This window comes from Podarcis filfolensis, assembly GCF_964270895.1.
Source record: "Podarcis filfolensis genome assembly, chromosome: 17".
NCBI lineage: Eukaryota > Metazoa > Chordata > Lepidosauria > Squamata > Lacertidae > Podarcis > Podarcis filfolensis.
In genome coordinates, this window is record NC_139621.1 from 17109245 (window position 1) to 17136251 (window position 27007).

At 45.2% G+C, this 27007-nt stretch overlaps 1 protein-coding gene across 1 annotated transcript in view; it reads right to left on the reverse strand.

Moving 5' to 3' along the window:
* The window catches only part of ELAVL2 (ELAV like RNA binding protein 2), a 156611-nt gene extending 130732 nt beyond the window's left edge, over positions 1 to 25879 (reverse strand). The window contains exon 1 of the mRNA XM_083593714.1: positions 25764 to 25879. Within this exon, the coding sequence (XP_083449840.1) occupies positions 25764 to 25777 (14 nt within the window). The 5' untranslated portion in view covers positions 25778 to 25879. The remainder of the gene's footprint in view (positions 1 to 25763) is intronic.
* Between the last annotated feature and the right edge of the window lie 1128 nt (positions 25880 to 27007).

Genomic DNA, 27007 nt, shown 5'->3' on the forward strand with positions numbered 1-27007 from the left:
CAGGGCCGTGTCACTCCGGAGGGCTCAATGGAGTCCCGTTTCAAGGGTGCGTTGCGCCGAGCAGGGCAGGCAAGGCAGAGAGAGAGAGATAGATAGATAGGGGAGAGGCAGCGCAGGAAGCGAGCAGCGCAGGATTGAGCGAAGTTGCCTCTCCTCCCCTTGTCCTTCTCTTGCCCAGCACCCGCCCTCCCTTTCTGTCTGTCTTTCTCTATGTTTTGGAGAGGAACTTCCACACGCCAGACGAAATGCAAGACGTTGGCAATGCTTGCCACATTTTTTTGCAACAGCAGGCTGGATCACTGCTCGATCGGCGGCTGGGTTTAGGTCGGATGCTGCTGCCACGATTCTTTAGACGGAGGAAGGAGGTCTGATCTAACCCTCTTTTGGGGGGGGTTGTCACGAGTTCTCTTTACCAAAGAATAGGCACCCCTCTCTTACACACACAAACACAGAGATAAACAATTATATGTTCCCCACCCCCTCCAGTACACACGGTTTGCCACTATGTAGGTCAGCCAACTGAAGAGAAGGAAGCAAGAAAGCACACCTTGAAGACTTGTAGGGACTTGTGTTTACCGGGAGAACACAAAATTCTTTCTTTAAAAGGGTGGGGGGGGGGAGAGGTAAAAGCAGCTTCATCCCAACTGCATAGTCTTTTGCATCTGCCATGCGTTTGAATTTCACAGGGCGTCTACCGGTCTTCCCTTTGAGGAGGAAGAAGCCTGTTAAGATGAATCTGCCCCCCTCCCAAGCTGCCTAAGAAGCGTTTTTCAGGGTCCTGCCTCCCACCTCCCGCCCTCAACTTCCCTCCTCTCCAGGAAAGTTGCTCGCCATCCCTTCCAAGATGCTCTCCTAAGCTGCTAGGGCGGAGAGAGGGATGCTGATGGTAGCGGTAGCGGCGGCGGCGGGGGTGGGGGAAAGCAAAGACTCTCCCCCACCTCCACTCGCCCTCCTTGCCGATTGTTCTGACTTAATTCTGTTTGAGAATGGTTTTTTTCCTTCTGCCTCCCCCGGTGGGTACACCGCAGCAGCTTTCCGTGCCTTTGCCCTTCCGTGTCCTTCTCTTGTACTTCAATCTCTCTCTCTCGCTCTCTCTCCAATCGGAAATGCCTTCTAGACTATATTTGGTGGGAGAGGGAAGGAGGAAGGGGCGAACCGCTACGTGTAACATCTAAGCACTCTATGCCCCCGGGGGAGGCGGTATTATATGCCCATCCCTCTCCCCCCCCCCAAACGAAGTACAACCGAACATTTTGCATGTGGAGAGGAGTGCCAGAAAGTAGTTAGGGACCGTGAGATTAATGTTAATTTGGGACCCCCGGGAGTGTGTCCTTAAGTGTTTACAAGGGATGAAAGGGACGGATGCCAGAGCCGTCGGTTATCCGACTGTTTGGTCCCTACAATATCAGGATTCAATCGACGTCAGATGGAGGGTGTGTGTGTGTGTGTGTGTTCATTTCTACACCGCCTAGCCGCCTTCAGGTGAACTAAAATGGGCGCTTCATCCTCAAACGAACCTTTCCCCTTGGGCTGAAGTTGGTACTGTGAAGCATTGGGATAGCGCTAACTCCTTAAACGCTGTCTGCCTCTTTGGGGAATGTGGGATGGGATGGATCCTGAAACCCTAAAACAGAAGAGGTGGGGGAGGGAGGAACAGAACAGTGCTGTCTTTATGACTGATGCCTTAGTTAGGTTTTAAAAGGATACCCACCTCGACGATGAACGTGGGGGTTACATTTACAACGTTGGTGTCCCGTAAAACACCAGGACTTTTTGTTTGTTGCTTTTGAAATTTTAGATGTGGGCTCTGCCTAATTATGACCACCTTTGTTTCACTAGTGATGCCATCATTAGAACAAGAAAGGGAGGCTGTTTTTTTGTTCCCTTTAACACTCTAGCCATGTGTTATAGACACGCCCCTCATTCAGGAGCATCTCTTGATAAAGCCAGATTATTATATGTCAAATCGGCGTTTGAAGGACGAGTTGGGGTGGAGGAGGAGGAGGAAGAATGGAGAGCAGCGGCAACCTGGACTATTGATAGGCTAAAAGAAGTAAGACCAAACTCTCTTTGGAGTTGCCTAAGTGACTAACTTGGGGGGGAGATGTTTTAAGGGGAGAGTTGGCAGCCTTGGAGAAGAAAGGAAGGAGAGTAACCTTGCGAAATGCCAGAGCTGATTAAAACGTGCAGCAAAGTGGCATTCTGCCTTCAGTGGAATCGATTAGAAACAATGCTCTCGCTAAGTTTTCAAAAGCAGCTGCTCTAGAGAAATCCCTCGAAGGTGTGTATCTTTTCTCTCTCTCTGTTTCTGTTTTAACTTAAGAAATGGGGTTTCGTCAACTTTCTCCAAGGACTACCAGGAGATTCTAGAAGAAGATGGCACATGCCAACCTTGTACACAGTGCAAATGCCATGTTAACCGCTAGTTTGAACTCATTTCATTTCTTTTCTTTTAAAATGCACCCGTAAGTTTACAAACACTTAGCAAGGTAGCAAGTGAAATTAAGCAGAAGTTCTCAACCATCAGACTGACCTGAAGGTCTTACCGCCAGGTCCCTCTCCTGTCCTATTCCTGTTTAGGCAAAAGATGGTCCTCATCTTTTTTTTTCTTTTAATCTTTTGATTTTTTTAAACTTTGCAGAAGAAACCACATTTCCGAGATCAACGTTTGACACATAACACAAAGAAATAAAGAGACTTTTTTTCTGGTTACACAGCTGCTTTTTCTACGTAAGAGCACAGGGACAAAAGAAAAAGTAACACGCACAACTGTGCTCTTCAAAAATAACAGCACCATCACTTTTCGGACGCGGCCAACATAATTTTTAGAGTTGAGTAGGTCCTGCTACCACCCAGTCACACGCAAACCAAACTCAATAATTTAGGATCTTAGCAATTTCAAGAAAACAACAACAACAACAAATAAACAAGTTGTTTTTAACGCGCCTGCCCGGGAGGGTACATTTCATGTGGCAGAAGAACACTTTTTGGGGGGCTGGACGGGGTGGGGAAAACAAAGGAACCATCCCCAAATCTAGGCAATCTCTTAATCTCCAGTTTCCACTCTAAAACTAAAGTTGGGGAGTTTCAGGACCATGGACAGAGGCGCCCAACGCGTCTTAGCCAAAGCAGCTCACTTCTTTCGCCTTGCTTTCTCAGCCATCTCCCACGGTCGGCGAACGAGGAAGTCACACAGCAGCTAAGAGCCAAGTTCAAAACACACACAAACTCTCTTTTAGAAAACCACTGTTTCACAAGAGCCGTAAAGAGTGTCGCTTAGAAAGAGAGGCTCGCTTGTCCACGCTCAAACAGGGAGCGGGGACGGGAAGGGGACTTCAGCAGAAAAAAATATATCTGAGATGTAACTGTCTATTCCGTTTGGAAAACATGTTATCTCAAGGCGATAGTGCTGCCCATGTGTGAAATTGTGCGAGTTGAGAGATCGGTCTTTAAAAGAGCTTCCTTTTGAAAGGGCTCTCATAAGGTCATGTTTACTGGGCGTGCTCCCTAAACGCAAAGGAAGTATATAATAAAGGCGAGGGCTCCAGCGCACGAAATGGTCTAGGCGTTGCCTAATTCAACACACTGCCTCCTGCAACTTTTCTCTCTCTCTCTTAACTGGAGAGAGAAAGTCTCGCTTCTTTCCTTGTTGCAAAATAGCCACCGAACGGGCCTCAAGCTTCAACTGACTCACTTGTTCCGACGCTCCGTTTCAGTTCCTTTCAGTGGACGCCTGTTTCGGAGTGTCTTTCGGAGCGCTACTTGGGCTCCGCACTTCCTTGGGGATAAACCAGTGCTGACTTCCGAGTAGACACTGACAGGATGTTGCTACTTGGAAGGAAGTCCCGCTGACACGAAAGCTTGCAGCCTTAAGCCTCTTGCCGAGAACTGAGTCCAACTGAGCCCAATGAAGATTTATTCCAAATCATACACACGTGTGTGTGTGTGTGAAACATATATACAGTATATATATCTCACGCCTAGACTCGCGCTGCACATGTTGGCAGCAAGTTTAGGAGTTGCGAGCCTGACTAAGCAACACTTCTTCTTCTTTAAAAAAAAAATTAAAATGATGATGATGATGATGCAGCCTGAATACAAATGAGCTTTCTGCCCCCCCCCCAATACACTCCCCGTGAATGCTTGGTATGTACAAAGGCAGATGCGAAGAAGGGGTTGCTTTTAAAAAATTATTCTTTCCGGGCAAGGGCACGAGCAATCTCTTAACTTCTTGAAAGGGAAGATAAATGATCGTTATTTGGATTCAGACTGGAGGAAGCCATCTGCTTGCTTTCTCGTTGTTATCCCTCGCCCATTTGCTAGGTTATTTTTTTTAAGGGTGTGGGGGAGGGAGACGGGGGAGTTTCTGGCTTGCTGCTTGTGGGCAGGGGTCCCCTCTCCTCCTACACCCCCTCCCCGCTTCTCTGCAACTTGGGCGCGGATACATGCTGCAAAGCCATGCCTATCAGCCAGGCGATCATTCCCATCTCTTTTCTCTCCGCGTCTCCCTCTCCCTCCCTTAGTCTCTGTCACTCTGCAACCCCCCGCACCTCGACCCAGCCACCCAGCCACCCTCCCTCTTTTGTGCTCGGATCAAACGCCCCGCACAACAGAGAAAGTGACAGCAGCAGGCCAGGGTAACAAAGCCACAGTTTGTACCGAAAGACAGACCGGGGCCCGGAGAGACACGGCGGCGAGAGAAACAGCTGTCTTATCAGCGCGCTGCAGAGATGGAGATGGCTCTAGAGGTCTTCGACAGATAATCACTTGAATGGGGCGGCGGGCTGAGCAGGGATGGAGGGGGGGGGGAGAGAGAAGGCTGAAGGGAGGCGAGCTTGCAATGCGCAAACTTTCGCCTCCACAAGGCCCTCCCGGTGCTGTAAGGGAGCAAGCAGCAAGCACAGACCCAGCTGCGTTCTGCTCTGGCAAATAAAGACATAAAGCCCTCCCCACCCCCAAATATATGCTTACACGCACCTGCTGCGCTGTATTCCAGCGGGTTGGGCTAGATGACCCCCGATTCTACAATTCTATGAAATTAAGAAGTTGAGATGTGGGGTGGGTAGGTGGGGTTAGAGAGCACGTTGCTGGCAGGACACTTAAAGGGCACGTATATTGTGCAATGCCTTTCCACTTGCAAGGAAAGAAGCGGCTCCCGCGAGCCTTGATTCGGGAGAGAGAGAGAGAGAGAGAGAGAGAGAGAGAGAGAGAGAGAGAGAGAGAGAGAGAGTCAAGAAGCCAATATTCCATGTCCTTAAATGGCCCCTGGATTAGGCATGGAATAGCGGGATCTCGTGTTCTGCTAGAGACAGGAGTCCCTCGTCGCAACAAAATTCATCTTCACAACTGCACTGTGAGTCCACGCACAGCAATCATTCATTTGAAAGACAAATGGGGACTGCACGTTGGGTGTGCACGTGTGCTAATGCAGTTTATCTAAATAAAAGGCCCCAATAAGTTTAGATGTTGTGTTGTGTTGAAGATGGCTTCTCTCCCCGTACCGCACAGAGACACAGACACTTCATCTCCCAGGGATCATAAATTTGCCAACTCCTCTATGTAGGTGGGGGGGGGGGGAGGGAGCCTGACTAATGAGCTTTGGAATAATTACTGAATTGGTGTAAGAAAAATGAGCCATATGTTTGTGTAAGCAACAAATCCTGTTGGAAAGGCTAATGGTGTCAAGGACTCGGCTCTTCCCTGCTTTAGCAGGGAAACGGGCTCCTGTTGAAATGAGACTTTGTTTATTTAGCTGAAGATGGAAAGGTTGGAGAGAGTGGTCTAATGGGTGAAAGTTGCCGCTGCAAATCTCAGCCCCTTCCCTAATATATGGGACAGCCACCAGCAAGTTCCTTTTTCTCAGACAATGCACCTTGCAATGGAGGGAGAATAGTAACAAGGCCTTACAGGCTTATTGTTAAGATTGCTGAGATACACTTTTCAAAATTTAGAACAGAAAATATTTTATGGTTAGGCAGCCAGCATAGCTGGAGATTTCATAGGATTTATTTTCTCTTTTAATGTCTTCACTTAAATTTCTAAATGGACACAACCAGCCTTTTATGACTTGTTCACTAATCTGGTCACTCTAGACCTGTGTTTCCCAAACTTGGGTCTCCAGCTGTTTTGGGACTACAATTCCCATCATTCCTGATCACTGGTCTTGCCAGGTAGGGATGATGGGAGTTGTAGTTCAAAAACAGCTGGAGACCCAAGTTTGGGAAACACTGGTCTAGTTATATATTTATGTATATAAAACATCTGGTCGGTGTGTTTGTATACTGGCTTCCTACTACCATTGGCCCTACAAGCATGGTCAGAAGTCAGGGATGATGGGAACTGTGGTCCAGGAATGTTTGGAGAGCCAAAGGTTAGCCACCCCTTCTCTAAAAATACACGAGGCAGCAAATAGCAATAAGTTAAAGCATGCAATAAAACAGAACACCTAAAAAATACCAAACAGCAGAACACCCCTACACAAACAACCAGGTATCTTCAGCCAGTAAAACCATTCAGCTCAGCTGCTTTAAAACCATTTGTGGCTCCAAAGTCCTCCTATACAGTGGTACCTCGGGTTACATACACTTCAGGTTACAGACGCTTCAGGTTACAGACTCCGCTAACCCAGAAATAGTACCTTGGGTTAAGAACTTTGCTTCAGGATGAGAACAGAAATCGTGCTCTGGCGGCGCGGCAGCAGCAGGAGGCCCCATTAGCTAAAGTGGTGCTTCAGGTTAAGAACAGTTTCAGGTTAAGAACGGACCTTCGGAACGAATTACGTACTTAACCCGAGGTACCACTGTACCGGAAGGATGTTCCCATCCAGTGGAGATCCATTTAAATGGGGGCCAGACCAGCCTCCTGTCGGAGAGAGTTCCAGAGGCTGCGTATGGCTAATGAAAAGGTCCTCTTTGTGGTTTCAGCTAGGCATACTTCTGCAGATGCTGGGATATACTGATGAGCTGAAAGAAAGTGTGCACCATGCGTCACAAAGCATTGGCTCCTGCTTTGGTGCCTGTGGTTTACTGGGCGCAGGCAGAGTTGATATCAGAAGATGAAATCCCAGCAGTGGGTTTCATAGCAAATGCTGGAGAGTATCTAAGCAAGGTGTCTAAGCAAGCAGCCATGTACAGTGGTACCTCAGGTTAAGTACTTTATTTGTTCTGGAGGTCCGTTCTTAACCTGAAACTGTTCTTAACCTGAAGCACCACTTTAGCTAATGGGGCCTCCTGCTGCCACCGTGCCACTGGAGCCCGATTTCTGTTCTCATCCTGAAGCAAAGTTCTTAACCCGAGGTACTATTTCTGGGTTAGCAGAGTCTGTAACCTGAAGCGTATGTAACCTGAAGCGTATGTAACCCGAGGTACCGCTGTAATTTGTGTGATGTTGTCATTTGCACTAAACAGCAAAGTCCTGCATTTTCGGGCCCACTTGGGATAGCACTACTCAGTGGAAGGGCATAACAAACAATAGGTGACTTCTGTCAGTCTGGATCAGAATCAATAAGAACATTCACAGTTACCATTTCCTAATATTCCACCAGTGGGGGGGGGGGACACATGATCCATGTTTGCCATTAGCCTGTGTCAAATAATGTGCACCCAAGACAGGGAACAGGTGGCTATAGCTGAGGTATCTATCTCACTTTCCGCAGCATCAGTAAGCTCCCAGAACTATTTGCAGAGGAAATAAAGGAAAAGATAATCGCCTGTCCACAAATGAGTAGATACCAATATTTATTTACAGAGCGACAGTAACTTCAAACAGCATGATATGTAAGTCTAATTTGCTTGCTCTTTATGCTGTTTGATGCATGCTCTTTGGAGCTAACTGACTTGTACACCAAGGGTGGAATGCTCATTTCTAACAATTGGCTGTGGCCTCCAGAGCAGCTGTAGCTCAGTTTTTGCTGTAGCAAGGTAGTTGCCTGCTCAGCATGCAAAAGTTTCCAGGTTCAATCTTTAGCACAGGCATAGGCAAACTTGGCCCTCTAGATGTTTTGGGACTACAACTCCCACCATCCCTAGTTAACAGGACCAGTCATCAGGAATGATGGGAGTTGTAGTCCCAAAACATCTGGAGGGCCAAGTTTGCCTATGCCTGCTTCGAGTAGGAGTGGAAAAGTTTTCAGCCTGGTACCTTGGAGAGCTACTGTGATTCCGGATGTAGACAATACTGAGTTAGATAAACCCATGGTTTAACTCAATATAAGACGGTTTCAGAAAACAACAAATAATTACCCTAAGATGTGACAGTAAACCCAAGTTAAAACAGATTTATAATAATAATGATGATAGTAAAAACAAATATATATATATATGTATATATATATATATATATATATATATATATATGAGAAAAGAAGTGCTGCACAACCATTGTCAATTATATGGTTACCATTGCTTGTTGCTGTTCATTACCACTGCAGATCAGCATGAGAACATAATAATAATAATAATAATAATAATAATTATTATTATTATTTATTTATACTCCGCCCATCTGGCTGGGCTTCCCCAGCCACTCTGGGCGGCTTCCAACAAAATATTAAAATACAGTAATGCATCAAACATTAAAAACTTCCCTAAACATACTCATACTGAAACATTCTGAGCATTCTAGCAAGTAAACTCTATGACTCTGAATTATATGTACCAATTGGGCAAAGCTCCTCCAAGAAGGATTAGGGAGGAGCGAGGAGGAATGATAACTATTGGAAAGATTAGCATGCACCTATGATATGAAAAGTTAAAACCAGTCACAGGAGCACTTTATTATCACGAGCATGAGTTTTATGTTTTCATGCAATTATCTAAAGGAGAAAAGAGTGTGCCTTGTGCTAAAACATCTCTCCTCTGCAGTAATTGTTCTGCTAATGATACAGAGCTGTAAAATAATGGCTATTGCCTATTGATAGTTACTACCTTTAAAATAAATTTTAAAAGCTTCCATGTTCCTTACCTTATATTTGGAGCACTGTGTAATTGTATCTTAAGGTAATAAGATCACATGCATAAGAGACAGATTTATACTGTGGACTGGGACATATTTAAAGTACACTCAAAATAACATTAGGAACAAAAGTTATGGTTTTACAGCCTGATCTGAGAGAGCATGATGGGATGGTTTGCCTGCTTATCCGGCCAAAAGTCCAAATAACCTTTCCTCCCAATTACATATATACATGACTGCATCCGATAATCACTTATGGTGACAACCTATGACATTCATACTGTTTTTGTTATCTGTTAGTGTATCTGAGAACCGTAGGCTCAGTCAGATTAGAGCAGTAGTGGTATTTGTGGAACAACTGTATGACCTTTTGGAAGCAAATATCATTTTTGTAAATATACAAAAGATGAGGAATACTTGGCATTTATAGAGTTCGTTTGAAGTGTCCAAAGTGCTTTGCACATATTATCTGGCTACGGGCCTGTAAAGTAGGCCTTTAAACTAGGCAACAAGGGGATCATGCAGATGAATGAGCAGAAGATAAGCTGGACCATGGTTTGATAACCCACCGCTCAGCTCCCACCCTGAAGCAAGGAAAGGATGGTCCTGGAGGAACGACTCCCTGGAAATCATATATAAGCTGCTCTTTGGAAATATAGTGGAGTAGAAGAGTAAGCCTGTTTTGTCATTAAGTGCTATATGCATTCCACAGAAGCACAGAATCACAGTGTTAATTAATTAAGCATCTTAAAAAGCAGAGACATCACCTTGCTGACAAAGGTCCATATAGTTAAAGCTATGGTTTTCCCAGTAGTGATGTATGGAAGTGAGAGCTGGACCATAAAGAAGGCTGATCGCTGAAGAATGGATGCTTTTGAATTATGTTGCTGGAGGAGACTCTGGAGAGTCCCATGAACTGCAAGAAGATCAAACGTATCCATTCTGAAGGAAATCAGCCCTGAGTGCTCACTGGAAGGACAGATCCTGAAGCTGAGGCTCTAATACTTTGGCCACCTCATGAGAAGAGAAGACTCCCTGGGAAAGACCCTGATGTTGGGAAAGATGGAGGGCACAAGGAGAAGGGGACGACAGAGGACGAGATGGTTGGACAGTGTTCTCGAAGCTACCAGCATGAGTTTGACCAAACTGTGGGAGGCAGTGGAAGACAGAAGTGCCTGGCATACTCTGGTCCATGGGGTCACGAAGAGTCAGACACGACTAAACAACTAAACAGCAACAACAAAAATGTGTGATAATTGTTAACAACATATATAAATTTAAGAAGTGTTTAGGAAAATACAAAGAAATCTCCAGCTCTATAGAACCAGAGCTGTAGACACCCCATCTTGGGGTGGATAAATTGTTCAGGGGAGGCCTAATTTCTCCAGGGAGTAGGAGAAATTCTCTGACAGTTTCTCAAGGCAGGAGCTCACCAAGAGCTGTGTCACACGTAGCTTCCTATCCCCTTTCCCTCCAAGGTTTATTTTGAAGGCCCTTTTGTGAGTGGTAGTTAACAACAACAGCTGAGTTGGCAAGCTGGCTGCCATTTTGTCTCCTTTATTGTCCTCTGGACCTAGCCTTGTGGATAGAGGGAATGGTGCCAGGCAAAGATCTGGAGAAAATTCATCAGAGGGGCTTTCCTTTTGGTAGGAGGGCAAAAGAAAGCGAAATATCTATTAACTTCTGCAAGATAATTTATGGTACTTCAGTTAACAATTGTAAAAAAAGGGGGTAATAACGAATTAAGAAGGAGGCAGTTTACCAAAAATGAAAAGAGAACTGTGCAGAGGATGAAGGAAGTCAACTGGAAGAAAAGAAGTACTGAAATATGGTGTGTGTGTGTGTGTGTGTGTGTGTGTATATATATAGTTCATTATCTGTTCTGTATAAGTTTTTGTATGTTACTATGGATTATTTGTATTCCTTTGTTTTTCATTTGTTTCTTGTTGTTTTGTCTGCTGTTGTTGTTTGTTTTTCTTTTGATTATGCAGTTTTACAAGTGTGGGTGTATATGTTGAAAATAAACTCATATAAACTCAATAAATAAATAAAAATAAATAAAAAATGAAGAAAGAAAGTGAAATAAACAACCCTCATACTTTTTCATTAGCAAAAAAACAAAACAAAAACAAAAACAAAAAAACCCTTCAGCTTTCTTCCCAGTGTATTTTGAGTAAATTTGAATATTTACTTGGGAGCAGGTTTCTTTATGTTTGGCAAGGATGTCTCTCTCACAGCATTTTCAAGGATGTACCGGTAGTTTTTAAAATAAGGCAGTTGGGCTGTTTCACCCTCGCAGTAATGATAGCTTTTCCGTAAGATGCTTTCTGGCGTCAAGGCTGTAAAGTCTGCTTAAATTCACTTCAGTGAAACAGTTTTATTTAGCTATATTCCTATGCATGTTTACCGAGAAGTCTCACCAAGTTGAATGGATCCTACTCCCAAGGAACTATGGTTATAATTAAACTCCCTTACCCCTGCGCCTGAAATTAATGCACTCACGCAATGCTAAATAAATGCATTTAGTTTACCTTTTGAATTTTGCAGCAAATCAGTTCAGGTTGATACCCAGAGAGTGCAACAAAACTTCCACTGATTATGTTTTTTTTAAAAAACGGCTTTCTGCAGTGACCTTGCATGTTTGTTTGCTTTGTGCCTTGTCCATATTGATTTCTGGGATTGGGTTACTCAAATTCTAGGGATCCTACAGAAAAAATATATTTCCCTTTTGCAGTTGTAAACCAGTCTCTGTTACACGACGTTCACACCCACCTCCACAAACTGAGTGTGGGTAGTCAATAATCTGTTGAAAGTGAATGTGATGCCTTTGTCCAAAAACATTTTTATTCAAGACTATTTATTGTGTCCCCTTAGCTCATTTGAAGAATCATCTCAAGATCAGATTGGGCAGCTCCAGATTAATTCTGTTTCTGAAAACAATTTTTCAACAAGCACTGACTCTGCATTCATCATCTGAGGCCCTTCTCCGTGTGACTCCTCCTTGAGAGGTCTGGAGGGTGGCAACACGAGAACGGGGCCTTCTCTGTATTGGCACCCTGTTTGTGGAATGTTCTCCTCAGGAAATTTCACCCGCTGCCTTCATTATATATTTTTCAGTGCAGGTGAAAATGTTCCACTCAGTGCTATTTTTCTAGAAAAAGAGGTGCTGAAACTCACCATGAACACCTCCCTCATTCTCTTCCTAGTCTGGAAACCTTTAACAACTACCTGAAGATTAATAACTGAACTGAAGCAACTGTAGGTTGAAAGAAGCTGTGCATTTACTTCCTTGTTTGGAAGCCTATAATATCCATTCAATCAGGCTTCCTCAACTTCGGCCCTCCAAATGTTTTGAGACTACAGTTCCCATCATCCCTGACCACTGGTCCTGCTAGCTAGGGATCATGGGAGTTGTAGGCCAAAAACATCTGGAGGGCCAAGGTTGAGGAAGCCTGCATTAGATTTAATACAATTGTTAATAAGTTCACTGTTTCCTGAAATAACATTACCACCTGATACAGCCTTTGTTTTATCCACTTCGTTCTGTCAAATAAATATTTCTTATTGGTTCAACTTTGGCCTGAGTCTCCAAGTATCTAAGATTTCCCTCACACAAAATCCAAAAGATAACCGGTGGTGGTTAAAATATACTTAATAGGAGTCATGCAGAGTAATGGGTTCCTCACACAGCCCTTCTGATCAGGGGAGCCTAGTTAGGATACAAACAACCATGTTTTGCTTTATTTTTGCTTGAGGGTCTTTGAATGCTGAGAGGGTTTTCCTGTGAGAGGCAGACTAATAATAATAATAATAATAATTATTATTATTATTATTTATACCCCGCCCATCTGGCTGTTTTCCCCTAGCCACTCTGGGCAGCTCCTAATAGAATATTACAAACACAATAAAACATCAAACACTAAAAACTTCCCTAAACAGGTCTGCCTTTAGATGTCTTCTAAAAGTCAGATGGTTGTTTATTTCCTTGACTTTTGATAGGAAGGCATTCCACAGGGGAGGCGCCACCACCAAGAAGGCCCTCTGCCTGGTTCCCTATAACTTCGCTTCTCGCAGTGAGGGAACCACCAGAAGGCCCTCGGAGCTGGACCTCAGTGTCTGGGCTGAACGATGGGGGTGGAGATGCTCCTTCAGGTATATTGGGCCGAGGCCATTTAGGGCTTTAAAGGTCAGTGCCAACACTTTGAATTGTGCTCAGAAATGTACTGGGAGCCAATATGGTCCCTTATAGACGTGTGTCCCTCGCTGCTGGGTGTGCATGTTGTGGAAAGGTCCGGTCGTTACTTAGTGAGCTTGAGATGCTCTTGAGGACCAATGTGATCTGAAACACTTAGCGGGTGAGGGAAGGAGCTCCTCCAGGCTCCTGTATTCCGAATTGCCGACCTACTGTGTTGTCTTGCAAAATGCATGCTTTCCCCATTCTCTGCCAAACTCAGCACGCCGGTCGTGATGTGGCTGCTGCCATGCACGAGAGCACAGCCCTGGAATAAATCCTTCCTTTCCAAAATAGAAGAGCGGTCTTGTCACACAACTAATACAGCTTGTCTCCTGGTAAAGGGGTGTGTGGGGAGAGACGGGGTGGTGGAGGAAATCTGCTGACAGCCCTGCTTTTACAGATCTCCTTGACAGGCAATCTTGGGCTTATGAAAAGGTAATGCAGCATTAGCAAGCCCGAAGCAGAAAGGTGTAAGATAAATGGCAGAGCCCAGTGGTGTAACTCGCGTAGAGTACAGTAGGCATCTGAGAAGTGAGATGGCAGCATAAAGACTCATGCGAGGTTTGCATGTTGTATATAAAGTGCAGACGGAAGTTGTTTTGATTAGATTTTTTTAAAACAAGTGCTGCAAATATTTGGAAAGGCATTACATTCCAGGAGATATCTGGATCTTTCTCTACGTTAAAAGGTAAAGGTAAAAGTACCCCTGACCATTAAGTGCAGTCGTGGACAATTCTGGGGTTGCGGCACTCATCTTGCTTTATTGGCCGAGGGAGCTGGTGTACAGCTTCTGGGTCATGTGGCCAGCAGGACTAAGCCGCTTCTGGCGAAACAGAGCAGCACATGGAAATGCCGTTTACCTTCCCGCCGGAGTGGTACCTATTTATCTACTTGCACTTTGACGTGCTTTTGAACTGCTAGGTTGGCAGGAGCTGGGACCGAACAACAGAAGCTCACCCCATCGTGGGGATTTGAACTGCCAACCTTCTGATTGGCAAGCCCTAGGCTCTGTGGTTTAACCCACAGCGCCACCTGTGTCCCATTTCTCTACGTTAGTTCTATTAAACTAAGATGATGTAGTAATTCCTACCTCACGTGGCTTTTAACCACTGCAGATATGATCTACACCAAGGTCAAGAACCGTCAGTTAGCTGCTAGTGCCCCAGAAGTGCTCCTGCCACCTGTTCTGCATCCCCTGTGCCAAAAGGCCAAGTTTACAAGCCATCCTTTGAAATCTCCCATAACATCCTTTGTTATGCTTTGTTGGGTACTTCCAGGGCGTTGTGGGAAATTTAAAACGGCAGCTCACAGCTTCCCACTGCTGCCCCTGTGGAAGCCCTCAGTATGGCAGGCAGACTGGGCGCCTGGGGCGGCGTGCATGCCCTGTGCCCAGGGGCGGGGCCAGCCACCCGTGAGGGCAGGGCCAGCTGGGGTGAGATGCTCCGTGGGGCCTCTGAGCAGTCTGCCTGCCTCCTCCCACTCAGCTGCCCTACAGCTGAGGGGGAGGTGGTGGGCAGACTGTTTGGGCAATGTGGAGCCTGCGGGCACCCAAGCCACTGTGTCACTCCCAGGAGAGATGCGTGGCTCGGGCTTGCTGCAGGCCCTGCGGTGAGTGCCGCCCGCCATTTTGTCACCCCCCTCTGTGTGGACACCCGGGGTGACCCGCCCCTACCACACACCCCTTCCTCCACCCCTGAATAGGACACAGCCCCAAGAACTGTTTTCAGTACCACTGCCAAATCCTAGTTCACATCCAGACTTTAACTCCCCCCCCCCCCCGGAAGGATCCAATCGCATACCTAGAAATGTACGTAGGTTTATTTAAAGTGGTTTAAAGTTGCAACAAACCCACTTTTTTTTTAAAAAAAAGCCACTTATATTTTTGCAATTAGGAAAGCTTGACAAAAAAAAGAGTGGACCTTGCCTCGCCTCAGGCAAAGTTTTGCAGAAGGCAATCAGGATTAATGCTCAATAAACAGGCCCTCTAAGGCGCAAAGGGAGAAGAAATGACAGTGTCCCTGAACAGACCCAAAGTACATTTCTCTCACGACTGGGCAACTGCAATGAGTCCCCACTTGGGGAGGAACAATGAGCAGATCAGAGGCTCATATTTCGAGATGGTCCTCTCTTCTTTGAGGAATCAAACACTAGCTGTACTTAATTCCTTAAAAAAAAATCTGCATGTTGTTCAGTCTCCCAAGCAAGATTTGACAAAATGGAGGAAGCCTGATGTGCTCTAAACTATTCTTCACTTGCAGGGCACTGTGACTATTTTCGGGTGAGATTCAATCACACACTTGGAAATTCAGGTTGTACAATTATAGCTGTTTGGGAGGCCTTGCACACACACACACACACACACACACACACACACACACACACTGCTAATCCCCCAAAAATCAGATAGGGAAAGAAATTGGCGAGTTAGATCATGTTTGCTTTGATACAAACAAATCAGAACGGAGGCTTGAAAATAGCCAACACCATCTCATCTCCCTGCAAGCAAATCAGGATGGGTTGTCCAGAAATACTCAAAGTATCCCATCTGCCAACCCTTGCATCTCCTTTCTCTCCTCTGACTCCCATAATGATGCACTGCTTACTATAATGTAACTTCCAGCAGAGCAGGCAGGCAGGGAGATGTGTTGCAAAACATCTGTCAGTCTGCTATCATAGCCATATCTATGAGGTTGGGCTTAAGAAATTCTCTCTTCTCCCCTCCTTCCCTTTCTTTCTTTCCAGAGATGCTGAAAAGGGGCATCTGTCCTGCAGTATTCTTGGCTGGCCTACATTCTGAGCTGACTCAGGGTTCTCTAGTCTCCAGTGGAAAGGTAACTGGGCTATAGGCTACAGTTCCTCCTCCTGGAAATTCCCCTTTAACACCCCCTGTTAGCTCAATAAAAGCAGTGTTTAAATAACCAAAGTGCCTTCATTGAACTATACTTGCCATTTCCCTCCCGCTTCTTAGTGAGATAAAATAGGGATAATTACAAAGAGGGATGAGCAGGTTTAATGAAAGCCAGTTTCTTTTTGGTATATTCCTGAAGCAGCAATCATCATCTGTTTGGCTTTTGAAGAGCAACAATTATAATCACTTAAAACCCCCAAGGGGAACAAAAATAGAATTTAGATTAGCATATAAAATATACAGCTGGATTGGGCAAGCTTGCAAAAAAAAAAAAATTAAAAACAAAAAATTTGGGAAGATCATTCTCATTTGAATGCTATTCAGTATCACAAGCAAAATGAGTTCGAGAGGATTTCACATGCATCTTTCTCCCTTTAATAAAAAAAAAGGAGACAACATTTTGAATGATTTTCCTAAATAACAGGACATGCAAAGCAGCTGAGCTTAGAAAAGATACCCCAAGGCAGCAAGGCTATATCAAAGTGACAGGATGTAGCTAAGTGGCAAAGCACATAGTCTGTTGCAAAAGAGTCGCAGGTTCAATCTCAAGCGATTTCAGGTAAAGCAGGGACCCAGCTACTAGATGACCTAATCTGTACTACCATCATACAAATCCATTTTTTAAATTAAGAAACAAGACGCCAAATGCATGTTTGGGCTGACCTAAAGGTGAGTCTTGGGTCTGAAAAAGGTAAAGGCTACTGACATAGACATGACTCAACAAGGTGATGGTCCGACTCCATACAAGGCAACGTTCTATGTCCTACGTACAAACATCCCTGGGCGGATGTGCAGAATAAAAATTCAGGACATAATTCTGGACATATGGCAACCCTGATTTACTCAGAAGTAAAGGATACTATGACCAGTGGAGCTTACTCCAATGAAGTGTCTATCAGTGGGCAGCCTAAGTTTCTAACATCTTCTAAGGCGGTGGTTCGCAACTGGTGGTCCACGTATGCTGGGGGCGGGGCAGTCTGCACAGTGGTGGAGCAAGCTGATTGGGCACCTGTGCCCAGGGGCATGGCCAGCTACCCATGGGGCGGGGTGAGCTGGGGCAGGACGCTCTGTGGGGCCTCTGAGGAGTCTGCCTGCCTCCTCCCACTCAGCCGGCCTACAGCTGGGGGGCAGGCCGCAGGTGGACCGTTTAGGCAGCGTGGAGCCTGCGCCCCCCCAAGCCACCATGTCACTCCCAGGAGAGACGTGTGGCTCAGGCGCACTGCAGGCCGCACGGTGAGTGCCGCCCGCCATTTTGTCACCCCCCTCAGTGGTGACACCTGGGGCGGACCGTCCCCACCGCACCCCCTTCCTCCACCCCTGGGTCTGCATAACCCACCCAGGGGGTTCTGTGGCACCATTCACATAAAATCAACATTTCAAAAGTAGGGGGTTCATGGCTTGGCTTTTGAAAAAAAGGGGGGGTCTGCATTATTTGGCAAATTGAGGCCCATGCATAGTAACTAAGCAGGCAATCAAGATGGTCTAGAGCAGGCATAGGCAACCTTCGACCCTCCAGGTGTTTTGGACTACAATTCCCTTCATCCCTGACCACTGGTCCTGTTAGCTAGGGATCATGGGAGTTGTAGGCCAAAACATCTGGAGGGCTGAAGGTTGCCCTGAAGGTGAGCATCTTTTTTTTCCCCAGCTGCATTCGCTCATGGGCAAACTTCTGATGAATACATGACAGGGGTACTTTGGGACAGAAGCGGGCAGGGTGACTGATGTGACTATTGCAGTAAGTGAACAAACATAGGCTGAGATCCTGTTGAGTTTAGGGGATCATCTGTCTCATTGCACTGTTCTGTTCCGAGCAAACAACTGCATGGGAAAGTTGCCGTGATAATTCAGTAACCGAATGGCATTGGTTTGCAGTGAAAACTATGCAAACACAGCACACACACACATTTTGTCTTTTTATAAGGAAAATAGTAATCAAAAAAGTTGTGTTTGAGAAAGCACTTAGCTGCCACTTCACTTAACATTAAGGTCTTATTAAAAAGGGCACAGCAAGTTCCCTCTCCCTCTCCCCCCACCCCACCCTACGCACATACACACTTTTTTTCCTGGGCTCCCTTGGCCATCTGTTTCATATTTCACATGCACAGAACAATACGATGCACTGTAGCATGCAAAACCCCATCAATGCTTGCTCAGTTTAATGTGAAATCTAATTGCCTGCTTGCTTAGAAACAAACCAACAAAAAGTGTGGGGAGGAATCAAGTGCAAGGACATCATATGCTGGTGGGCAGGGAAATTGAGAAAACTGGATATCCCTCTCCACAACATGTGTCCAAAACAGCATGGTTAGCATAGATGACCGGGCTTGTGCTTTCCTACATTAAAGACATTGCTGCATTCTTAGAATGCACCCGCCAGGACGTCAGAGCTGGGCATATTTTTAGAAGAAAATGCTTGACTTGCTAACAAATGGCAGTCAAAAATAGATTCGCCCCTTCCCCTAAAGAAGCACAACATTCTCAACCAGACACTCCTTCCGAAGTACAAGGACCGTGTTTTGCTGATTTGCCTCTTTTTTAGGGTCGCTAAAAAAATTAAAATACATGACCATGGGGCAAGACAGCTCCTGTATCTGCAAGAGTTGGGCATAAGAGAGCATTTAAGCAGCTTATTGTTGTGGGGTAGGGAAAGCTGCGCTTGCTGGAATCACTTCTTTGCACAACACCCACCTCCCTTGCTACCAGAAAGTTCAATGGAATTTACCCCTTGCAGTGTGTACAGGTCTGCAGTCTAAGTTAATTTTGTTTCTGGTTCCAGAATCGGAGGCATTTAGGGGGGTGAGGAAGAAAATCCTGTTGTGAACGCACATGTGACGGAGTCGTTTGCATTTGCCAGCTCCTTTTGGGAGAGAAGGTAGGGATGTATCAGAGGAGGGTGGGATATCAATTTAATAATGAACAAAGAGGGATGCCAAGCTTTCAGCCATCTCACTTCTTTTCAGGTAGACATGGCTGAGCCTGGCCTAAGCATCTCACATATTTCTTTTCCTTCCATGCTGGCCATTGGATGTATCAACTCATAGGCTCGACACCATGGGTAGGCAAACTAAGGCCCGGGGGCCGGATCTGGCTCAATTGCCTTCTAAATCCGGCCCGCGGATGATCTGGGAATCAGTGTGTTTTTACATGAGTCGAGTGTGTGCTTTTATTTAAAATGCATCTCTGGGTTATTTGTGGGGCCTGCCTGGTGTTTTTACACAAGTAGAATGTGTGCTTTTATTTAAAATGCATCTCTGGGTTATTTGTGGGGCTTAGGAATTCGTTCATCCCCCCCCCAAATAGTCCGGCCCCCCACAAGTTCTGAGGGACAGTGGACCGGCCCCTGCTGAAAAAGTTTGCTGACCCCTGCTCTACACCCTGAGCGACTGGGGAGAGAAGCGTTGCACTTGGATTTTGCTTGTGGGCTTCTCACAAATATATTTCCTTTTTCATAGGCTGCCAAGCTAACATCAGTTTTCAAATATTATAATGAGCAGTTCTAACATCGACACAGCTGTCCCTTCCAGGATATGTGCATGGATCATTGGAAGGTGTAAGTATCTTTTGTCACGTTTCCTGTTGTAGGGGGTTGGACTCGTGGGCCTAGGGGTCCCTTCCAACTCTATAATTCTATGATTCTGTGATGTGGTTGGCTACTATGAGAACAAGATGCTGGACTTAGATGAGCTGGTGACCTGGGCCAGCAGGTCTCTTATGTTCTTAAGGTCATTTACAATTTGCCAGAAGAGAGGAAACACAGCAACAATAAAAGAGGTCAAAGGATATAGCACCTATCTGCATGATATTTGCAAGGTCTAATTTATATGTATTGATGCCAATTTGGAAATTATTGCTATAATTTAAACAGAAATACAATGCAGCTCACCATAGTGAACAGCTGACTCGTGTTTCTGCATGGTTTCCAAGTACGTTTCTGAGCACTATTCAAAGTGCAGGTGTTGACCTTTAAAGCCCTAAACGACCTCGGCCCAGTAGACCTGAAGGAGCATCTCCACCCCCATTGTTCTGCCCGGATACTGAGGTCCTCCTTCGAGGGCCTTCTGGTGCTTCCCTCACTGCGAGAAGCGAGGTTGCAGAGAACCAGGCAGTGAGCCTTCTCAGTGGTGGTGCCCGCCCTGTGGAACACCCTCCCTTCAGATGTCAAGGAGATAAATAACTATACAACTTTTTGAAGACATCTGAATGCAGCCCTGTATCAGAAAGCATTTAATGTCTGATTTTATATAAGCAACAAGCCACTCAGAGTTGCTGGGACAACCCAGCCAGATGGACGGGATAAATAATAACATTAGTAGTAGTAGTAGTAGTAGTAGTAGTAGTAGTATAATTATTACTATACCATTCAAAGTAAGAAAATCCCTTGTCTTAAAAAGAGGGGAGTGTGTTATCTGCCCTTTGCTGATAAACTTTGCTGATATATTGTAGTTATTATGAAGCATGAAAGATTACCATAAAAACTTTTTTAAAAATATGCTGCTGCTTAGCTATTTATTCTTGAATGTATCAGAGGAGGAATGCTATACACACTTCAAGGTGCTATTAGCCATGCAATAAGAAAAGAAAAGACAAGCACTATATCGAAACCTTTGTCTTAACCCCCACCCCACTTATCAGGTTAACAGCAACTCCAAGGAATGGAAAATAGGCATGAGTCACAGAACTCATGAACACTACTCTGAACCCTCTGAACACTACTTTCCCCTCCCCGCTCCGATTTTGTGGTTTATTTTATTTTATTGACAAAGTATTAATAAAAATAAATAAATAAAAATAAAAATGTGCAGCCTACACCTGAGACCATTCCATTGTAACTATCCAACTTCTCAGAATTTCAACACCTCTTGCGATGGTTTGACCCGTTTCCGTTTTAACAGTACAAATTTTACAATTACCTGCCATATCTCCTGTGAACACTACTTCCCCACTCAAAACCAGAGCCCCACACAACTTATTTAAAGTTGCTGCTGTTTTTTTAAAAAGTCAGATGATCATATAACTGATCTCTCCTACATGGTAGAATGCCTCCTCTGAGTTCTATATGCCTTTGCAAACAGGAAACCAAAGAGCTGTGTTTATACATTTCCTGTAAATGGAACAGGAACAAATTTCTCGAAAGAATTACGTACTTTGAGCATGGCATCCTGTAATGCAGGGCTGAGAACCTTGTTGCCCTCTACATGATGCTGGACGCCCAGCCAGCCCCAGCCAACATTGACAACAGTTGTAGACTTGATCTTTGTGTTCCATTGCCATTTACCCGCAACATTTACATTCCCCAACACCACCACATTCACATTCACATATGTGTGTGTATGTGTGTGCAACACCCCCAAAAACTGAAGATCACACTCCATACATCTGAGTGTGCTATAGTCCACAAAAGCTTAAATAACAATCAAATGTGTTAGTTGTTTTTATTTTTGGTATGTATTTTCCACTTTATTCATAAGACTAATCTAGATCATCAAGACATGGCAACATTTCTACGTTCCCTAAGTCAATGAAAAAACTGAAATAACACAATCTCCTTAAGCTTCTCTTCTTCACTCGTGCTTTTTAGGTGGGAGGGGAGGGTTTTGAAAAAGAAATTTTAGAAAGATGCAACCATTCCCTTTTTTTTGTTTCTGCTGCTCATTTTGGCTGTCCAAGCATCTGTAAGGCGCATAGGGCTGGTTTTTCTTTCTGGTTGGTGAGTTGCTCTCCTGGATACTGAAACGCCTTTTTGTGCAACTGCCGCACAGGTGTGATTGCAACACTTGCACAATTCTGAAAACCTCCCATTTTTGGACATGATAAATCACACAAATCTCACACTCCTTTTACAAAAATAATAAAAAAGGATTTCACAGTTTGCTTGTCACTTCCTCCTCAAGAAATAATTTTTTTCCCACCCACAATGAGTGCACCATTTTGTTTTGTTTTGGCACATGCAGAATAAGGGTAGGTTTTGGCTCCTTTCCCACACTGTTGTATAAGAAATTTCTACAGCTAGGGATCATCTCAGGGATAGCTTCCCACACCATGATTGCCATGTAACACCAAGGGACGCCCTTCCCCATCTGACCTCCCCTTAACAGTATATTGAAGCTTTTGTATTTTGAGATAGCAAGACGCCTTCCCCAAATCTTGCAAAACTTGCACAAACAGGAGAATAGCTTCCTACTCACTAACCAACTAGCATCAACATCTCAACTAACATCCCAATACTGGCTCAAGAGAGCTTGGTCCAAGAGGAAGGACCTCCTTGAGGTTTCATTAGTAGTTACTGACAAAAACCTCATCCGCAGTTCATATTGCCATCACCTGTAAACACTATCTGTTGTTCCGAAACCAAACAACGCCCTCTTTCTTTGTCAGTACAGTGGTATCTCTGGTTACGAATGCTTCGGGTTATGAGCTCCGCTATCCAGAAGTAGCTGCTCCTGGTTGTGAACTTTGCCCCAGGATGCAAACAGAAATCACGCATTTCCGGCGCACGCGCAGTGGGAGACCCCGTTAGTGAAAGTGTGCCTCAGGATAAGAACGGTTTCAGCTTAAGAACAGACCTCCGGAACGAATTAAGTTCATAACCAGAGGTACCACTGTAGATGCTAACAAGAAGTGGAGACATATACAATGCAGTCTGATGTGCTCCTCACATGTGCCTCCTGTTTTGCAATAATCACAAGAATATTGCCTTAGGAGTATATGTGTATACTAAACATGTACAGTGGTACCTTGGTTTGCATACATCTTGGTTTGCATACTTTTTGGATTACAAACACATCAAACTTGGAAGTGCGTGTCCCGGTTTGCAACCTTGTTTTGGATTAAACCCCCCCTTTTTTTGGATTACAAACAATTGGGGGGGGGGAGGTCTCATTGGTGAAAGCACGCCTTGGGTTGCAACCTGTTTTGGTTTAAAAATGGACTTCCGGAACGGATTATGGTTGTAAACCAAGGTATCACTGTATACTAGATTTTCTGCTCCAGAAAAACTACTCCAGGGACCATAATAATAACAATAACAACAATAGTAATTTTATTGTTTCTAACTCTGGACATTCTTGCAACAGAATATTAAAAACATGATAAAACATCAAGCAATACAGAGTGTTCAGTTTGGGACAATGTTCATTTTGGACCAATTAAGAGCTTTTCTGATGGATAAGGAGATGTGATCAATGTCAAGGCCAGATGGCAGACCTTTCATGCAAACCTCATCCCTTTCCAGCACTTTCTGGGCCTACTTTGGACCCACCCCTTTTAAAGGAAAACAATGATAACCAATTTTTGGAGGCAACTCTGGCTTACATAGGGTGGTATTCCGAGCTGACCTCTTGAAATTTATAAGCCTAACATTATTTAGGGCCTAAAGGTAAAGGGTAAAGGGACCCCTGACCATTACGTCCAGTCGTGGCCGACTCTGGGGTTGCGGCGCTCATCTCGCTTTATTGGCCGAGGGAGCCGGCGTACAGCTTCCAGGACATGTGGCCAGCATGACTAAGCCGCTTCTGGCGAACCAGAGCAGGGCACGGAAACGCCATTTACCTTCCCACCGGAGCGGTACCTATTTATCTACTTGCACTTTGACGTGCTTTCGAACTGCTAGGTTGGCAGGATCAGGGACCGAGCAACGGGAGCTCACCCCGCCGCAGGGATTCGAACCGCTGACCTTCTGATCGGCAAGTCCTAGGCTCAGTGGTTTAACCCACAGCGCCACCCGCGTCCCTCTATTTAGAGCCTACTTTTGAGTAAAACTGAAGACCACTCACATGTGTCTTCTGTAAAATGGAATCAAAGGTATTAAGAATTTTTCAGCATAACGCTATTTGATTTCTTTTTTTCCAGCGAGGAGCACAGCGGTCTGTTTTCGAGTTGATTTCACTTAGAATATAGGGCGATAAAACTTCCCATACAGAGCCAGCCCAGCCATGAGGCAAAGTGAGGAGACTGCCTCAGCCAGCAGGATCTACAGGGGCAGCAGATCTGGCCTGCAATGAATGCATCAATTACAGCTGCTGAAAAAATAATAATAGCAGCAACAGGATGCAATATGAAACCAGAGTCCAGCTTCCAGCTTCTTGCAACCTGCCTCCATTGGGGTCAGGGGGAGGTGGGTAATTGCAGCCAAATTTCTCAGAGAATCAGTACTTGAAATGGTGGATTTTGGCTTTAAAGTATCAATTACCTAGATGCATAAAGATGCAACAAAAGGAACAAGGCACTGAACTAACTTCTTCTTAAGATGGTGTTTCTCAGCTGCTTTGAATATGTCCCTCTTTCTATACTGGTTCTATAGTTTTGGCCAATGTTTCAAAACCCTTCAAAGCCCTTCTCCTATGCTTTTTCTCATTATCTTGATACACACACACACACTGAAAGATGGTAAACATGGCCCTACTGTTGACCCCCATTTCAGTAATAAAAGTGTAGCTGGAGAAGCTGCCAATCATCCAGAAAGATAGCTAGCTTAGCCTTCTCTTGAGTTCTTTTTACAGCAGCCAGATCTGCTTTTTTGAAGCATGGGCATCAGTCTTATCTTTCCTAAAATATGCACTTTCAGCTCCTATTAAAGGCGCAGGAGCTAATAAAAACAGTGAGCCGGGAGAAAGGAGATGATTGGCTGCACCTCAAACATAACAGCCAGCATCAGCCAATCTGGTGCTCTCCAGATGTGGTTGGACTCCAACTCCCATCAACCCCTGCCAGCGTGGCCAAAGGTCAGCAACATCTGGAGGGCACCAGATTGGCTACCCCTGATGCAGACAAACTGCTCCTCTTGAAAGACCCCGCCCCGGATACAACTATTAAGGCAGAGCAGCCCTGGGATCCTTTCCGACGCCTCCCCCCCCCCCCCATTTATTAAGATCACATTTTATCCACCGAGGATGCAAGTTTAGATGTTGCTTCCCTGTCTCATGCTTAGGGACTTTTCCTTCCCTCCGCGTTTCAGCGGTCGTGGAAGCCTACTAGGCAGCAGGTCTACTCGGAAGTAAGGCCCATTGAGTCCAATGGGATGCGTCGGGTTGCAGCTCGAGCGAGAAGCCGCGTGGTATTTAGGTAATGCCTTTGGTGCGCGTGTCAATTTCTCTCTAGCGCTGAGCTAATGCCAGTTGATGGATGGGAGGGTTAAACACACACACAGAGAGAGACAGACAGACCAGACGTGCAAGCGAGAAGAAGACGGGTCTAGTTTTTGAATGGGAGACGGAGTTCCATTGTTCTTGGACGGTGCTAGATTATGACTGGACTCTCTTCTCTTCTGGGGCAGAATTCAGAGCACAATCCTCAGGTTGTGGGTCTGATTCTGGACTGAACAGAGACATACATAGAGATATGCAATACATATATCGTATATGCAGATATATATATATTTGCACATATGTTTTGCAAAAATATATATGCAAAATCCTTTGGCAGGCAGGCAGACTGATTCTACAGCCTTTGCCTTGCTTCGCAAGAAACAGCTGAAGTTTTCCCCAGTATCGCTTTCTGTGCACTTTGAAAGAGCTTGGGTGGTTATTCTGAAGCAGTCCCACCCCCCAAAGCCTCACTTACTCCCCCCCCCCCGCTCTCCCAAGAAAACACGATCCGTGGTTCTCTAATGCAAAAGGAAAGAGAGAGAGAGAGAGAGAGAGAGAGAAGCTGTAATAATAAAAGGGCACTTACCATTGCAAGCTCATAACGCTTTGTCACAACCTTTACATAAAAGAAGTCTTAAGAATTTTCTAAGCGCCCGATGCTGGGTGTACCATAAGGGTAAGTAGGGAGGAGAGACCAGGACTTGAAAGTCAATTCTATAATCATCTCCAAAACAAAAGGAGAGATGGGTGACCAATCAGAAAGGAAGCAGCAGACCACCCCTCTTCTTTCTCCTCCCCACCCCCCCAAAAAAAGACCAGCCAGAAAGCACTGGGGAGACAGATCCAAGCGATTATCATCGGGAGAGCGCGTGGTTTTGAAGAATGATAATGAGAGAGAGAGAGAGAGAGAGAGAGAGAGAGAGAGAGAGAGAGAGAGAGAGAGAGAGCGCCCAGTCACTTGTATCCAAAGGCAGAAGAGCGGGGTGGGGGGAGGTAGAGGGGTGGGAGGAATAGTCTTCAGCAACTGAAAGCCCATTTCGGTTCACTATCTCTGCTGTAGCTTTCCGGTGATGGATGGTTTTCCTTCAATGAAACCCTTTCTGAAGGCAGGCAGACAAGAGGACGTCCACCGTTTTCTCTCTGTGCGTAAAAAGCATACACTCCACTTAACTGTGGTGTTTTGAAATACCACTCTCACATTTTTTTGACGTATACTTTTTTAAAAAGTGTATCCCTAAAAATGTAATGTGTAAATGACATATATACATGTGTTGGAAACACATGAGTCATGGAGGTTTGAGCCTGGTTAACCAGGAGTAGTTATCACTTGATGGCTGCAGCATCTCCAATATACCACTTCAAGTGCAGGGTTTCTTGGCAGGCTCTGTTCAGATATTCATCTGTCAGTGGCCATGCAATGGTTGACACATTTGATGGACAGCTGCATGTGTGAACTGATTCCACTGAGGTGATGCGAAAGGTCTGTCTGTCGCATTATAGATCTGTGACGACCCGTTCTCACATGCAAAAGATCCCTTTGACCCTGCATCAAGTGGCAATGTGCATTCTTCAGTGTATTCAAGGGCTGAGAAGTCAAACAATGTACACACACACACACACACACACGCAGCTGAGAACTCAACACTTTCTCTCCATGCTTAACCCACCCACTTTCAATGCACTCTGAGCTTCATCCCAACACTTGTGAGGTCATATCCACACCCAAATTCCTTGGCTCAACAGGACGGCTTTTGTAGGTTGTACTGTTTCATTTGCCCTTGTCTTCTGGTATCTGGCGCTGTGGGTTAAACCACAGAGCCTAGGGCTTGC